A 16,357-nucleotide genomic window follows, 5' to 3' on the forward strand; every position below is an offset into this window, starting at 1 on the left:
ATGTCTGAGGGTAGATTGAAGTCATGTATGAACTAGGAACAAATAGCAGGTTGGTATTAGAATTGTTACAATCTATCACTTTAGGATTTTTCTTAGGGCACAGTAAGTCAAACAGAATTAAATTGGCAATTTTATGATTCCATTGTAAATTCAAATTCAAGATCCAGAAGTGCAAATATTATAACAGGTAGTCAGTCAAATAGTTAGACAGTTTGCTAACTGATTCTGTTAAACCCATGTTTAATATGTAACATACTTTTAAAAAAGGTTACTAAATTAAAGGGTAAATGGCAAATCCATTGTTCATTCCCACTATGTGGGATATAAATTTGAACAAAGAGCTACCCACTGTTAGGGTCCGTTTAGAGGTCCAAAGGAACAGAACAGACGATGCAATCTGCACAGAGAGGTAGTTTATTGTAACACACTTCACATGTGCAGGGAGGAGCCCAAAGGGAGTTCCTCCTCAAAGCAACTTTCAAGGCAGGCTTATATACCCTTGGAGCTTATCGAGGGTCAATGTGGTTATCACACAGGATGGAGAGGTCAATGTGGTTATCACACAGGGTGGAGAGGTTATCACACAGGGTTCCTTGGCCTAGGAAGGGTGTTTATCTACGCCAGGTTCATTGGCCTAGTTCCCTTTCACCACTTACAAAAGAAATTGGAGTCAGAAAACATGCTTGGAAGGCCCCAGTTTTATCCCTTTCATAAAAGGAGGCACTCCTGGCTTTTTGTCTCAGGATTGAAAATTGGTTAAGTTGGAGCAATCAATATATTGAGAATTCCTAATCCCCAAATCCCTTCCCCCACCTTTCCTGTTACAACTTTAGGTTTGAAGTTTGTAATTTAACAAACTGTAGGAGTAAATGTTTTAGGTTCAAGGTACAGCGAAATAAAATAAAATATACAAAAGAAGAGTTACATCTTGACATCCTCCAACATCCTAAGAGATAAGGAAGTAACCAAATTGTAAATTGCCTTGAATTGGGACCTTTTATCCATCAACCACCTCCTCCTGGAGTCTTCCCTGAGTTGTTAGATAAATAACCACAGAAAGATCTTTGTGATTTTTAACAGTATTGCCAACCTGATTAATTGAGACAGCCCAAACTCTTCATCTGAGAAAGCCACATAATTAATTTCACTGGCCAGAAATAAAATTTGGTCAACCCCACCCCCAGCAATTTACCTAGTCCTAGTGAAACAACTCTTTATAAAAGCCAAGCCAATGAAGTCAAATGATAGAACTGTTCTCTAACTGCCACAAACCCTTCAAATGATATGTCTTTATGATTTAATGCAATGAAGTTCCTCCCCTACCTCCATCCAATATTACTGTTTTCACCCACTTCAAAGAGTGCTTGCGTCCTTTCAACTTGCCTTATATTACATGTTACACAAATTTGTGCATTTTAGATTACCACAATGGAGAGCAACTTGAAGACGATAGAAGAGGAGAACAAAGTAATTGAACAGCAAAATGAGTCTCTTCTTCATGAACTGGCTAATTTAAGCCAGTCTTTAATTCATAGTCTAGCTAATATCCAGCTGCCACATATGGTAAGTGATTGAGAGCAAAAGTTAAGGAATTTGGCGGTCGTCCTCAGTTCACACCATACAGTAGATGTCTCTTTTTTTTGTGTGTTTATGGTTCCTCAATCCGTTGGATGGTGGTGGTTACAACCCTGAAACTATAACAATAAATGTAATCACCCCCCCAAAAAAGAAAGACATGGTGGGTCTGTTCCAATGTATCCTGTAAAATTAAGTATGCTCTAAATAGGCATTTTAAATATTATAAAATGGTGGCAATAAGCTATTATAGTATTTTATGCTTATATGAATATACTGTTAAGAATATAAAAGTTGTATATGAACTGCTATTTAATATCTCGTAGGATCCAATCAATGAACAAAATTTTGATGCTTACGTGACTACTTTGACGGACATGTATACAAATCAAGATCGTTATCAGAGTCCAGAAAATAAAGCCCTACTGGAAAATATAAAGCAGGCTGTGAGAGGAATTCAGGTCTGAACAGCTGCTGTAGTGATGAAAATCTTGCTTAAAAAAAAAAAAGGATGCCTCTTGTTTTTTGCTGCTGTAACTTACCAGAAAGTGTTATATATTTATTTCTGTTGGAAACAGTGTTATGCTTACAAGACTTCATAATGATTTTATGTCTTGCTTTAAAGATAGTAACTGCAGACTAGTTTTTTGAATACATTCACATTTTGTACGTTTTCATATAAGCTGACATAGTGTGATATGCCATGTAATGTTTATAGCTGCTAATGTATGCACATTTTTGGGGTATATATATTTCTGAAGAGGTAAGCTGATCAAAATAAATAGAGTGTAAATTCTTTTTAATGCTTTAGTGATTAAATGTTTTAGTATTTTGAACTGAAATGGACGAAAACAGCTTTGAATGACAATGTTGCGGCCCTGCAGCCACTTTTTAAACACTATCATTTTTCCTCATGTTGGAGGATTTTATGGGATTTAAGAAATACATTTTGTGTGTGTATTGTTTCATAGCAAGAATTGGTTGCAAAAATGCTTTATTTTTGAACAATGCTTGAAAATATTATGTGGTCTTTGTTTTCAGAGGATGGTGTGTGGTGGGGGCAATAAAATGAGGTTTTTTTTGGATTCCAAGGAAATGGCATGGATTAGATGTAAGATACAAGAAATGGGTGGTTTATTGTAAGACAACATCAAGCCATGGAAACTTGACAGAAGATTCAAAGCAGCTTAAACAGCACTTTTAAATTAACTTCTAAGCATTACATGGTATGAATATGGAAACTTCCATTAAGACAGGAACTTTTCAGAGGGGGACAACCTGAAGATTTCTTTTTATTTGCAAAAAATAAATAAAATAAAATAAACAAAAAACAAAAAGCAAACTTCTGGAGCCACACTCTCTTATCTCCCCTGCAGCAGCATTCAGTACCCCTCTGAACTGTCGGTAATTTGCTATGTTGTTCATCTTTCAAAATTTGCGTGTTATCAATTTGAGCTACAAGACAATAATTTTAAAATTGCTCTCTCCTTTCCCTTTTTTCTTTTGCCTCTTTCCTTTCTGAATGAACATAAATCCTTAGTGACAACTCTAATTACTGGATTGAATTCGTGGCCAGTTTGGGTAGGAATGCAGTTCAGTAAGAATTATGGGGTGGTTGTTTCCTTCTCTTCTTCCCCCTTTGGCTTTGAATAAGCACTCACTATCCCATTCATAAGACTTTTTAAATGATGCTTCATGTTCTACCTTTGGTTGGTGAACAGTTGTTCCTATAGCATTCACAATGCTTTGTTTGTTCTATTATTATTCTAACCTAAGAAGGAATGCAATCAGATTTTTAATGTAATTAAATATACTTGGGCACTTTTTTTTGCTTTCCACTGGATCATTGTAAGACTTATTTGTACCTTCCAGACTTTATTCTTTCCTTCCCAATGACTGCACTATATGTATGCATAAGACCACTTTTTCTTATATTTGGCGGGTTATTATTTTTTTTCCTTTTAGAGGAGTAATTCTAATGATGTGTTGTGTTTTCAGATGTTGAACTGATTTATGTTTGCTAGCATATCTTTTCCTTCCATGTCTTGATGTTATGCAGAAAGTACAAAAGTACTTAAAAAAATTTTGTTATTGAAAAAAAAGATGGGTTTTGTAAAAAAAAAAATATTTTTAGCAGAACAGGACTTACAGGGTCATTGTCCCCACAATGTGCCAGTTGACTATTTGCACTTACCTTGTCCTATATATCCATACGGAGGTGTGCAATTTCTCGTGTCATTAGCCTTGTGACACTGGATCTGAACAAATTATAGTGGAGGCCATGGCGGCCCATCCAGTAATATTGCTAAGGGAGGCTACAGGGATCTCACAACAAATATTCTGATACAATACTCAACCTCGGTATATATATATATGTATAAATATATGTATATCCCAGCGGCACTTTATACTGTTCACTGTACAAAAGCTTACAGTTTTCCACAAGGACTTTAATAACTAGCTGGGAAAAGATTATGTAATTACTTTGGGGCTCTGCAGTATCTTCTCTGTACAGCGCCCTCTTTCTGTTGTGCTTCTTAGTTGTAGCTGCCATGCTCAGAATTGCCTTTTTGAGAGCTGAAGCAAGGTGCTTGTCGTTCACCTTATGCCATATATATTGTACTTTGGCCCTAGCCTCCTTTTAGGGCTTTCATTGTTCATAATGGCATATGCATTTCTCCACTGCATTGTGTCTGCCGCTTCTTTGCCAATATAGTAATGCTTTTGGTAGAGTAATAGATAGTATCAGTTTTGGATTCTTATTGTTATCACCTATGTACAATGGAAAGGGATTTTAAGCACAAATCTGCTGCTCATCTGATGTTGGTACATAATATCAAATCAAAAGTTATCTGTGACTATTATATAGGGATCACAAAAAAAGTGTCACATATTAGAATGCTGACCTTTCATATGGAATTATTGTGAGTCATCAGAGTTTATTTATTATAACTTATTGTTCATATTCATTTCTAAGTTAATTTAAGTAATCATTTATTAAGACAGAATTTTGTATAAACTATTTATTGTGCTCTCTGTGGAACTGAAGTTTGATTTATTTTTGTACTACACGGCATGGATTTGTTGACATTTTAATTTTGCTATAAATGTGTGGAATCACAAGTTGCTGTGATACTTCATTTTTAAATTGTGAACTTTGTACAAATTTTGTCATGCTGGATGTTAACACATCTTACTCTAAATAAAAAAAGAAACAAAAACAAAAATATGTCGCCACCTCTATGCCATGATGGCTCTTTCCATGGTCACTGACATCTCCTTTCTGTCCACCATGAAAGTCAAAAGGAAATGGAATACCTATTCAGCTGCAGAGGCTCAGGATTGCCCCCAATCCTGAGGGGGAAGTTCTCTGATATTTCATTTTGGAGGAGGGGGAAATTGAAATTGGGAGGAAGGAATCCTATAGTAAGTGATCAAATATAAGCTGGCAATGGTTAGAATGGCTGGAGTCTGAAATCCATGCTAGTAGAGTTAGAAACTCATCCTCATGCTAGCTTTGGAATGATGACTTTTTCAGTCCTAACTATGACCACCATGACCTGAGGGTTGGGACTTATGATATGTTTTTGGGTGGGTAGGTGGGAGAGCGGGAAAGGGTAACCTCACACCACTGAAATCACAGATCCTTTTTTTTTTTCAACTTAACAAGTTTTCCAGTAAGTTACTATGCTATATGTAAATTACCTCATTGGAGATATACTGTCCAAAACAAACAAGCTATTCTCTTCTCTCAGGAGTTTACATAGGCTTTTTGAAATTAATCTGTCCTAACGATCATAATTTGCATTTACATAGTACTTTTTAGTTTCAAAAGGTACTTTATTAGCTTATTTAAATCTGATCCTACCAAAGATATACACTGATTGCAAAGTCCACCCTTGCCCATGATTCCAGGGTTTCCTGACAGGTGGCCAATAATCAGTCAACAAAAATAACAAAGGGAAGACAGTTTAATCATTACAGCCCCATGGGATTGCTTTGCATCTCTGAGGCCTCTCCCCAGGAGAAGCCACAAGATAAGAAAGATGGAGAAAGGATAGTAGTTTAGAATTCCATGGGGCATGGTGGAGCCAAGTTAGAGATGGCAGAAATGAGTCAGAAACCAGGCTGTATTGATTACAATGGAGCCGCAGCCATACTCCAACCTCTGAACTACCCAAAGGCAGTGTAAAGATTAAAATTTAGGGGAGATGGGGAGACTGAGGCATCTGAGGCAGGTAGAAATTAGTTTCTCTCTGCAAGGAGTATTATATTTTTAGAGGTTTATTAAAGTTAAGGATTAAAAGAAAATACAGGATAAGAAAAAACACGTGTCTAGGCCAGAGGCCTAGACCTCACCTACATTCTGGAAAGAGCCGTGTCTGCTCCAAAACGGAAGTCCAAAAAGAGCCCGACCTTTTCCTCAGTTTAAATCCCTTCTGATCTCGGCCCAGGTGAGATTACAAGGCATTCTCGGGAAGTGGAGCAAAGGCTCATGGGGATTGTAGTCCTGTATTCGAGTCTATTTTTTACAGCAGGAACCATCCAGAGGTCCAAATTTAACACTACACGGGTCAGAGGATGATATAGCTTAGCTGAGAGAATAAACAGAGTATAATAGGATGAATTAGAGAGTGCTAGGTATTAGCATTGGAAAAGAGAGAGACACCTGGCCAAAGGCCAGGTTTCAGGTGAGAGAGAGGAGAGAAAAAGAGAAGAGACAGTCTTAGGCAATCCTGTGAGATCTCAGAGAGCTTGAGATGGCTGCAGTGCCCTCCTTTTAATCTCTTTGATATGCAAATGTACCCAATACATATTGATGAATTACATAGTGTATTGCCATTGGTTAATTGCAAATTATGACAAGGTGAAGTTGGGGTTCTATCCCAAGTGGGTAAGACAAAGGGAAGTAAGTTTTCCCACCTTGACCCTAGCAATGCTGGGATCAGAGTTCATTGCCATGCACAGGAATAGCCATGTGCCCACACACAATCCTTGCATCTTAATTATACATGTGGCCTGGACTGCTACAATCTCTGAGCTGCTCTGGCATCTGGATGTCTGGTCTTTATTTTTATACCCATATTCTTGGCATGCAGGTACACAAAATCAAAGAGAGATAATTTGAAAAGTGATACATTAACTTTTAACAAATCACTTGATTAACATTCTATATTATTGTGATTTAAGACAGAATAAAGGTTGAACACAAGATAAATGATTTTGTCACAGGTGGCTTAATTTTCTCCTTACCCTGTGAGAAGTTTTGAGCTTCAAGGAAAATTACTTATTACTTTTGATAAAATGGAATAATTAATCAGCAGTTCTTAGAAGACAATTCAACAATCATACCATTGAGGCTGGGGGTTACTGGGAACACAATTCAAATTTAGACTGTTCAATTCTCAGGGTTCTTTACTAGGGAGTTCCTGAGTTACTGATTTGTGTAATTGAGTCACTGAGGCATACTGAAGCTTGATGTACTTGTACTTATGGCTTGGGCCTCTATGATTGATTTGTGTTGTCAACATGGAAATCTAGAAATCTCCAGTTTATTTAGTTGGGAAGTAGAGGCCCCAGGTTTTGACCTTGTCACAGGAGAGTTTTCCCTCTGAGGGAAGGCCCAACTTCACCAGACAATAAACATCCACTTCAGGTGGGAGGTAGACCCCAACCTAAGTCATGTAGCTCTTTTGTCTCCAGAAGCCTTTCCCAGTATATCACATCCTCCTCCACCAGAGGATGGACCTTGAGCTTGCAAGACTGCTACCTGCTGTGTCAAAGCTGAAGTGGATGTTTATTGTCTGTTGAAGTGGGACCTTCCCTCGGGGAAAACTCTCCTGTGACAAGGTCAAAACCTGGAGTTTCTACCTCCCAACTAAATAAACTGGAGATTTCTAGATTTCCATGTTAACTGTGTGCTGACTTCATGAGAATAGACTTCTGTGAGTGGGGAGGTTCTGGGCTTGGCCTGTACCTGCGGTTTTGCTGGGAATTATGTACCTAAGTAAAAGTTAACCCATGATAGTCTTTTTGGGATTGGGTTTATGGGTCTGATCTTTTGGTGATGTTTTGGGGAATTAGGGTACAGGTGTTTTGCTCTTGTATTATTTCTTTTGAGAACAGGGGGAATAATAATCATGTCAATTCATAGTTAAGGGGCATTGATGAAAGAGGTCATGTAAAGGGGGTTGGGTGGGCAATCACATCTCGCCAAGAACCACTCTGGTCTCCCCAAATGCCACGAGTGACTCTTGTCAAGGAGTCATGGTCTGATGGCTCCCAACAACTGATGTGCTGAGAAGGGTCTTATAGGTTATGAGTTTGAGTATATTTTATTATTGCCTCAAAATCTCAAATAGGACAACATACTTTCCTGCATAATTTATTCCAAACATTTTGGGATGAGCCCCTTTCTTCTTCACTAAGTTCAAACCTACACTGTCAATCTGAAAAATAACTAAGAACTACCAAAGTAGTTATACTAGAGCACACCTTTAATTGGGACAACGGAGGTAATGCTCAAAAGCCATCATACTGAGCCTCAGCTCCAGGAACACAGTGGGGAACAACAATGGGAATTTCTGCCAAACTAAACAACTTGAGGTCATTTATTTTAGGGAGTATAAGCAAGAAAAAACAATAGACTAGTTATGTAAAGGCTTGGGAATGAGGATGTAACTCCAGGCTAGGATGCCTGGGAGGGGTCTAGATACAATAAGAGAAACCTAGAAGACAGAAGAGATTTTAATATATCTGCTAAATCCTATCTAGGACAATCAATAGATGCTACAGGGTTTATTGTTCATTTGATGATAAAGGGTCAGTCTGGGGGTTTCTTGAAAACAGGTTATCTAGGATGAGGGCCAATTTGGAGTTTCATAAAACGAGGTTGTCAATACCATTTAAGTATATGCTATATTACTTCAAGGCCTTCTGCTATGTTACTAGAAAATATAGAGATCTCCCTTCTCCTTAGCAAAAAAAAAAGGCAAAGCAGTTTCTGACCTCAGTTTTCCTTTTATTGGAGTTTGGATCATGCATATTCACATTTTAAGAACAAAAACCTTGCACAGACATACCAATGCAGGCTCTGGGGCTAGTAGTCCAAGGAAGCAAAGTCTCTCGGTAGGGGATCTCTGGTAAGTACAATCCCCTAATAAAGCATAGACTGATTTTCCTGGCTTTGTGTGACTTTTCCTTGGAATTCTTGTGTCATAAAACGAATTATAATAGGACACTCCCCAAGTTCCAGTGTACAATGATTGATTTAGCCGACTAATTCTGAGGAAATGGACTAAGAAAGGGATGAAAATACTGGAGAGCTCCCTGATAGCAGTACATGGAAATGTGGGTGCTGGTGGCTCAATTAATAGACTTGTATGGGCCGGCTAGGGATGGGGGAGAGTAGGTACCCCCAAAACACCACAAGTGTTGAGTAATGGAGAAAGACTTAAGACTAGAATGAATAGGTGGACTATTGCCTCTCCATTAATGAAAGGAATAAAAGAGGAAAACTGCCTCTCTACTTGACATTTTAGGATGGGTTTTACAAGGGAAAGAGGGCAACTAATTCCAGAAGTGAAGATCTTGAAGCCTCTTAAGGATTAGAAACCCATGACTGGTTTTAAACAGCCAGAGTAAGCCCAGGTGGATGAGAAAATGATTTATTTTTGTAGCTGTTATCTCCCTGGTTAGACTGAAATTCTTTTTTTTTTTTTAAACCCTTACCTTCCGTCTTGGAATCAATACTGTATATTGGTTCCAAGGCAGAAAAGTGGTAAGGGCTAGGCAATGGGGGTCAAGTGACTTCCCAGGGTCATACAGCTGGAAGTGTCTGAGGCCAGACTTGAACCTAGGATGTCTCTAGGCCTGGCTCTCAATCCATTGAGCTACCCAGCTGCCTACTAGACTGAGTTTCTTGAGGGCAGGGATTACTTTAATTTTGTCTTTGCTTTCCCCCAGTAGCATAGTATCAGGAATAGAATAGTTGCTTACTAAGTGTCTGTTGCTTGAAGGAAGAGGAAGAAAGGTAAATTATTTGAAATGGGATCCTTCATAAAGTGAGTCTGAACACCCAGAAGTTCAATTATTGGAAATGGTGTTTTTATTTATCAATCTGTTGATTAATAAAGGTATTTACTGGCATTTACTTCCTAATGAAAGCTGCCCTGAACTGAAGTTACAGTTTTTATAGGGTTACATATGTGCAAAGTGACCCTAACGTAAAAGACAATCCCAGTTAGGTGGGATAAACAGATGCTGAGTGCCTTCTTAATGCAGCAGATAAGGCCTCAGTCTCATAAACTGAAGGTCCTCAAAAAAGGGGAGGTGGTACCATGGGAGAAGCTTCTAAGCAAAAAGAAGCACTTAGTATTTGCTTAGTCCCACCGAACTGGGATTGTCATTCACGTTAGGGTCCATTATTCCCCCTTCAGGGTGCATTGTCCTGGGAACATTGAACCAGTACAAGCTTTGGAGTCTCCAGTTTATCAGCTAGTCCTAAAACTTTTAGGGTTCATCAGATCTTACTAGGCTACAAGTTCTAGATTCCATGTCGACACTTTAAATGATACCATTAATAAGATTTAGCCTTAATGACCGGGTCAGAATGACCAGAGCAAGCATGCCTTATCGTACAGAAGCCAGATGTGCCATTAGCTTGGGTGGAGAGGACATTCTATTATATTTCTTATCCTATACTGGATTTATCTCTTCCTTGTTAGTAAGGGGTCCTCCTCTGGGGTACATTGACCATATGTTGCTTCGGATTCTGGTCTCTGATCACTGACTTTCCACTGATAAAGCACATTCCTGAAGTTTGCTTTCTACCTGGAAAATCAATTTTTTTGATTAATACCTTAACCAGTGGATCAGAGACTTAAGTTTTATTTTACTTCAATATTATCCTGGAAGAACTGTGAAGTTGTAAAAGCTGGAAACAATTTTAGAGGTGTTTTGTTATTTCTCACCAAAGGAAACCTAATTGATATTCTTAAAGTAGCTTTGAGGTTTGCAGAACATTTTATATGCATTATCCACTGAATGAAATGGTCAAAAAATGATTTAAGAAGTGTTTTCCTCATTTTATTGGGAAGGGGTGCTAAGATCTTGCCCAAGATCAGTCCTCACCCTGATCCCCACCCCCACCCTTTTCCTGATTTCAGGTCCAGCATTCTATCTCCTAAACCATACCTGCTCCTGTCACTATCTGATCATGCTTAGTGAATGCTAATAATAAAGCTATTAATTACTGATTGAATCACAGATTTAGAGCTGGATGAGTTCTTAAAGACTAGCTAGTCCACCCCTCTCATTTTTCAGAAGAGAAAACTGAGGGCCAAAGATTTTCCCTAGGTCATTGTAAAGAATACAGTAGCTTCCTCAAGATTCAGGGAAGTCCTGAAGGGGAAACTAAGTCCCCCATTAGGGTAAAGCCAGCAAGTCACCGAGCACAGACTGGGCAGAAGCTAGGGTAAGTGGTAAGCAATGAATGGGGCTGAGGCTTCTGGCTGGCTAAGTTTAAACCCTCAGGACTCCTCTCCATCTTAGCTGCCTGGGCACCAGCTTTTTCTTCTAAGGTCTTTCCTAGGCTACAGACAAAGCTTCTGACTGTTCCCCAGCCTTAATGGGGGGAAGTGAGAAGGTGGAGAGCAGAACACAATGAACTCTCACCTCTGTCTCCACCTTATCTTCCTGTCCCTGCCATAAACACACAGCTTGCAGGAGGTTTCCACTGAGGTTTTGTTTTTAGAAATAGCATCAAAGGGAAACAGGTGGGAGAAAATTCCATTCTAATACCTCCCCCACATTTTTTTGCTCAGCTATTGAAGCTGCTTTCTCAGTAGCTAGGCTGGCCAGGTGAAAATAGAAAGAATGTCAGCTCTAGTAAATGAGCTTATGGAAAGGGACTTTTCAAGATTGCTAATATTTATGTTTCCGGGTATTTTCAAAGGGTCATTCAAATTCCTAATATAGTCACCTGTTAATTAAAAAAATTTTAATTAAATTTCTAAAATTGCAAACAACCTTTCTTATTTTGATAACATTACTTAAAAAAAAAATTCTTGCCTTCCATGTTGGTTCCCAGGCAGAAGAGTAGTAAGACTATGAGGGAGGCCAAAATGACCAGCCTTGAAAATACAGGAAAACCTTAACAAGCTGGCTGTCCTTGGAAATTAGGAAGACCCCAATAAACATGCCAAACCCCAGCTGCAGTAGGTACCAGATAAAGGCCAGGAAGACCCCAATAACATAAGATTGTCAAGGTCCCAAGAATAGTATGTAACTGATAAGGGCTGAGGGGAGCCAAACATGCCGGCAATGTTCCAAGAAGTAGCAGATAAGGGGCTGGAAGAGGGGGCCATACATGCTGGAGAGTACTTAAGGCCCAGCTTCTCAGAAGCAACTTAGAACTCTGATGGCAGAGGTTCCCACTGATGCGTATCAGTTCAATAAATGGCCTTTCTCTGCCTGTTTGCATTGTCCATGGTCTTCCTTGGTGGTGGGTGAATTCCCAGACCTTAACAGCTAGGCAGTAAGGGTTAAGTGATTTGTCCAAAGTCACACATATAAGAAGTGTCTGAGGCCAGATTTGAATCCATCTTTAATCCTCTTTCAATATGTTGGGCCACATAGCTACCCCCTTCACCTGCTAATTTTTACTAAGCCTCTCCCATTTGATATCATGTGAAAGAAAATCCCATGCTGGAATTTCAAGAATTCAAGGGTCATCTCCACATCATGATGAAATATCACAGTAGGTTTTTATGGGCAGATTTTTAGGGGTGGAAAGGTGTTTTAGAGGCACTGGGCAGTTTACTGGCTTTACTGATAGGATCAACACAAGCTTAATTTATCTGAGGCAGGACTTGAACCCAGATCTCCTCTCTACTATTTTGATTATATTATTCCCCTGCTCAAAAAAATCTTAGTAGCTCCCCATTGTCTAAATTCCTTAATCTAGCATTGAAGGCCCTGTACAATTTGACTCCAACTTATTTTTGCACCCTCATTTCCCAACATTCTTGTCAAACATTGGAGTAAGACACCCCTGCAAGAGTGGTAAGGTCTCTGCCATGGCTTCTTACAGAAGCTGAATAACCACTTGTCTGGGATAATTAGAGGGGACTCTGATACCGGGTAGAGGTTTAGGCTAGATAAAACTAAAGTTCCTTACAATTCTCACAAAAGTGTGGCAAAAATTTATCACACCAACACAGAACTCCAAGCTAAATAATAGCCTTATTAAGAGGAGGCCCACCTGACATTAAAGATAGACCCTGATCCCATCAGAAGCAGAGACCTGAGCCTTAGAAGAGGGCCTTTTTTTATAGAGAAATCTTAGAACATAGTGACAGTGATACAAAAAAAGAAAAAGATGCTCCAATCTTTCACTGAGGAGGTTGTTAATGAGTGACACAAATGTTAATAAAGGTAGTGAATACTAAAGAAGATTGCTTTGCAGGGTGACTTGAGTCTTATTATTGCTGACCTTTTCCAGGCCTTTGCACTCTTGGTGCCTTTTACTGACAATAATAGGAATGGGCAGTTTGTAGAAACAACAGTGGCCCTCCTCTTGTGTGATGGGGCTTGCACCCAAAGCAGGCCTCCCCCTCCTGTGATATGGAAATCACATTAGAAGACTGTTATATATTAATTTAAGGTCGCCAAGGAATTCAGCTATGTAATTCCTAAATGAAAACTCAAATCAGCAGTCAACCTTTTATGGAGTTTTTAATTACTAACAGGAGGAAGAAAGGTATGAGAGAGAGAGAGAGAGAGAGAGAGAGAGAGAGAGAGAGAGAGAGAGAGAGAGAGGAGAGGAGAGGAGAGGAGAGGAGAGGAGAGAAGGGAATAGGGCTTAAATACCCCCTCTGCTTAGGCTAGGCCAAAGGCCCAAAGCCTTGGATAGCCTAGGCAAAGAAAAGAGATCAGTCCCTATCACTCACGTGACCAAAATGGAGAAACAATCTCAGGGCCTCCACTCCAAGCACCAGGCTCCAACAACCTCCTTTCCTCCACACAGGAAGTCCCCAGACTCCTCAGCTGTCCTCTACCTCACTTCCTGTGTCTCCCCTGTGCCAATGGTGGCTTTAGCTTAATCCAGGACCGCCCAGAGGTCTGTCCCCTTTGCACATGTCTGTTGAAGGCCATGTTCTCAAATAATTAAATCTTGAGCTTTGCTGCAGCCCTTCCTAAATCCTGTTACCCTGAGTAGGGTGGAAATTGTAGTTTCCAAGACCTGACTCTGTCATTCCAAGTATCTCTTTTGTTATTGATCAGGAAATTGCCAAATCCCATCCTCTAAAGAATGGTTTGAACAGGGTTGAGTAGTTTTGAAATTCACACTCCTTCCTGACCATCTTGAACTTGTACTAACAGGGTGTGATGGGCTTGCTCTAACTTTTGGTTATAGGTTTAAGGTCAAAAGATGGAAAGGAGATTTGATACCACCCTAAACTGTAACTTTGTTAGCTAATCCCGATAATTTTATAAAGTAAACTGTATCCCTTTGACTATTCACTCAAACCTAATGATTATGTTACTAAAATAATCATAAAGGTCAGTACTATTATAATCATAAAAGGGGGAAGGGGGTTTCATCTACACCAAAGAAGAGGTCAACTTTTGGAAAAGATGAAGCTTATTGGTATTGTCAACATGGAATCTAGGAATCCGAAACTTGTGACCTAGTGGGATCTGATGAACCCCAAGTTTCAGGACTAGCTTATAGGTTGGAGACCCCAAAAGTTTGTACTTGTTCCTAGGGGAATCCAAGGCTAGCAGTTTCAGACTGAGTGGGGGGAAAGTGGGGGGAAAGACAATCCACTTCAGGTGGGAGCTAAGCCCAAGCCAAAGTCCAGTGACTGGCACTATATAGGCAGAGCTTCAGCATCTAAAGCTGAAGGTGCCCGATTCCCTCCTCTGAAGGAGGGTGTAATATACTGGGAAAGGCTTCTGGAGACAGAGTCACTAGATTTTGGCTTGGGTTTAGCTCCCATCTGAAGTGGATTGTTTTTCCCCTGAGGATCCACCACTCAATCTGAAACTGCTAGCCTAGGATTCCCTTCAGGGTAGATTCCCATGGGGACAGGGAACAAGGACAAGCTTTGGGGTCTCCAACCTATAAGCTAGTCCTGAAACTTGGGGTTCATCAGATCCCACTAGGTCACAAGTTTGGGGTTCCTAGATTCCATGTTGACAGTATTCTCTTGGGATCCCAGCATGCCCCGCCCCCCATGAACTTTTGTCATTTCCCAAATGCAAAATAGTCAATAAACATTTATTAAATGCCTACTGTGTGTCAGGGATGCAAAAAGATTCCTTACCCTCAAGGAGCTCACCATCTCATAAGGGAGACCAGGCATAAATAGGAGTTCTAAAGCCTGGGGTAAGGGAAGAATGAGACTGAAGTTGGGGACCTAATGAAATCCTTTAGCCAGGTGGGAAATTGCAAGGGTGACTTCCTTGGGTTATCAGTTATCAGACTGAGTGAGGGACCCTCAGGTGAATGACCATCCTGGTTGGGTGGGACTAAGCATATGCTAAGGAGCCTCTTTGTTTTAAGTTGTCTCCCCATTATATCAGAGACCCTTTCCCAAGAAGATCCACACCTGGGCAAGAACTATCCTTTAGTATCCATTGTAAGCCGCCCCTTCTCTTACACCCTAGCCTCTAGCTATGATTCCTTTCCCAGGCTTGATTGTATCCTGTCAGTGTAGTTTGAACACTCATATTTCTTTTGTAGCTATAGCATTGTCAATCATCTTTCCCTGCCCCTGGACTCCCCAAATGGTATATAGGGTCCCCAAATTCTTTTGTTCCTTAGAGTTGTCTTCTAGTGTGGTGGCACTCCCAGGGGTCAGTGTCCAGAGAAGCCAGAGTTCAATCCTTGTACTCTGTTAAAGGTAATTTTGACTAATAGTTCTGTGTTTGTTCCCAGTCAATAGGATGTAGGGGTGATGGTGGCGGGGCAATTCTTTCCCATTTCTCAGTCTTAGTGGAGAGATGGTGTGTATTAATGTATGGGCAGTGTTAACTGGGAACAAACACAGAACTATTAGTCAGAAAAACCACTCTTTAATTAAGGAAAGGAGTTTAGCGCTAAAATGTAGGACTTATTGCAGAGGTATGCGCTACAAAGCCCATGCAGAGAGCACAGACTATGGCAGCTCTCATCACTAAACTCCTGGGAGTGACACCCTGCTGGATGAAAGCTCCCAGGAACAAAAGAATTTTGGGGACCTTTATAGCGTTTGGGGGATCCAGGGCCTGGAAAGATGATTGATTGACATTACCAAGGCTGGAAGGAAAAGGAAGTGTTCAAACTATACTGACAGAATACAATCAAGCTTGGGAAAAGATTCATAGCTAGAGGCTAGGTTGTTAGGGAAGGGGCTACTTACAATGGATACTAAAAGGATGGCCCCTACCCAGGAGTGGGTCTTCTTGGAAAAGGGTCTCTGATACAATAGTCAAGACTACCTAAGACAAAAAAGGGTACTTAGCATCTACTTAGCTCCACCTAACTAGGATTGTCTTTTACCTTAGGGTCCATTATTCAGTCTGAAACTGCTAGCCTGAGATTCCCTTCATGGTGAGTTCTCACAGGAACAAGAAACAAGGACAAGCTTTGGGGTCTCCAACTTACAAGCTAATCCTAAAACTTGGGGTTCATCAGATGTTACTAGGCTACAAGTTTGGAATTTCTAAATTCCACATCAACAGCAGCTAGGCTCAGAGTCAGGAGAACCTGGGTGCAAGTCCTCTCTCTGGCAAA

General features: G+C 40.1%; 1 protein-coding gene across 26 annotated transcripts in view; it reads left to right on the plus strand.

Moving 5' to 3' along the window:
* The window catches only part of MYT1L (myelin transcription factor 1 like), a 730,943-nt gene extending 726,141 nt beyond the window's left edge, over positions 1-4,802 (plus strand). For 23 of the 26 annotated variants that reach the window (XM_056813371.1, XM_056813377.1, XM_056813366.1 and 20 more), the window contains 2 exons: positions 1,420-1,563; positions 1,902-4,802. In XM_056813371.1, the coding sequence (XP_056669349.1) occupies positions 1,420-1,563; positions 1,902-2,042 (285 nt within the window). In that variant the 3' untranslated portion in view covers positions 2,043-4,802. Of the gene's footprint in view, positions 1-1,419 lie in introns of all 26 variants that reach the window. The other 3 variants (XM_056813380.1, XM_056813378.1, XM_056813379.1) reach the window with 1 other exon arrangement.
* Positions 4,803-16,357: the final 11,555 nt, after the last annotated feature.

The sequence above is a fragment of the Monodelphis domestica genome, chromosome 1 (assembly GCF_027887165.1).
Source record: "Monodelphis domestica isolate mMonDom1 chromosome 1, mMonDom1.pri, whole genome shotgun sequence".
NCBI lineage: Eukaryota > Metazoa > Chordata > Mammalia > Didelphimorphia > Didelphidae > Monodelphis > Monodelphis domestica.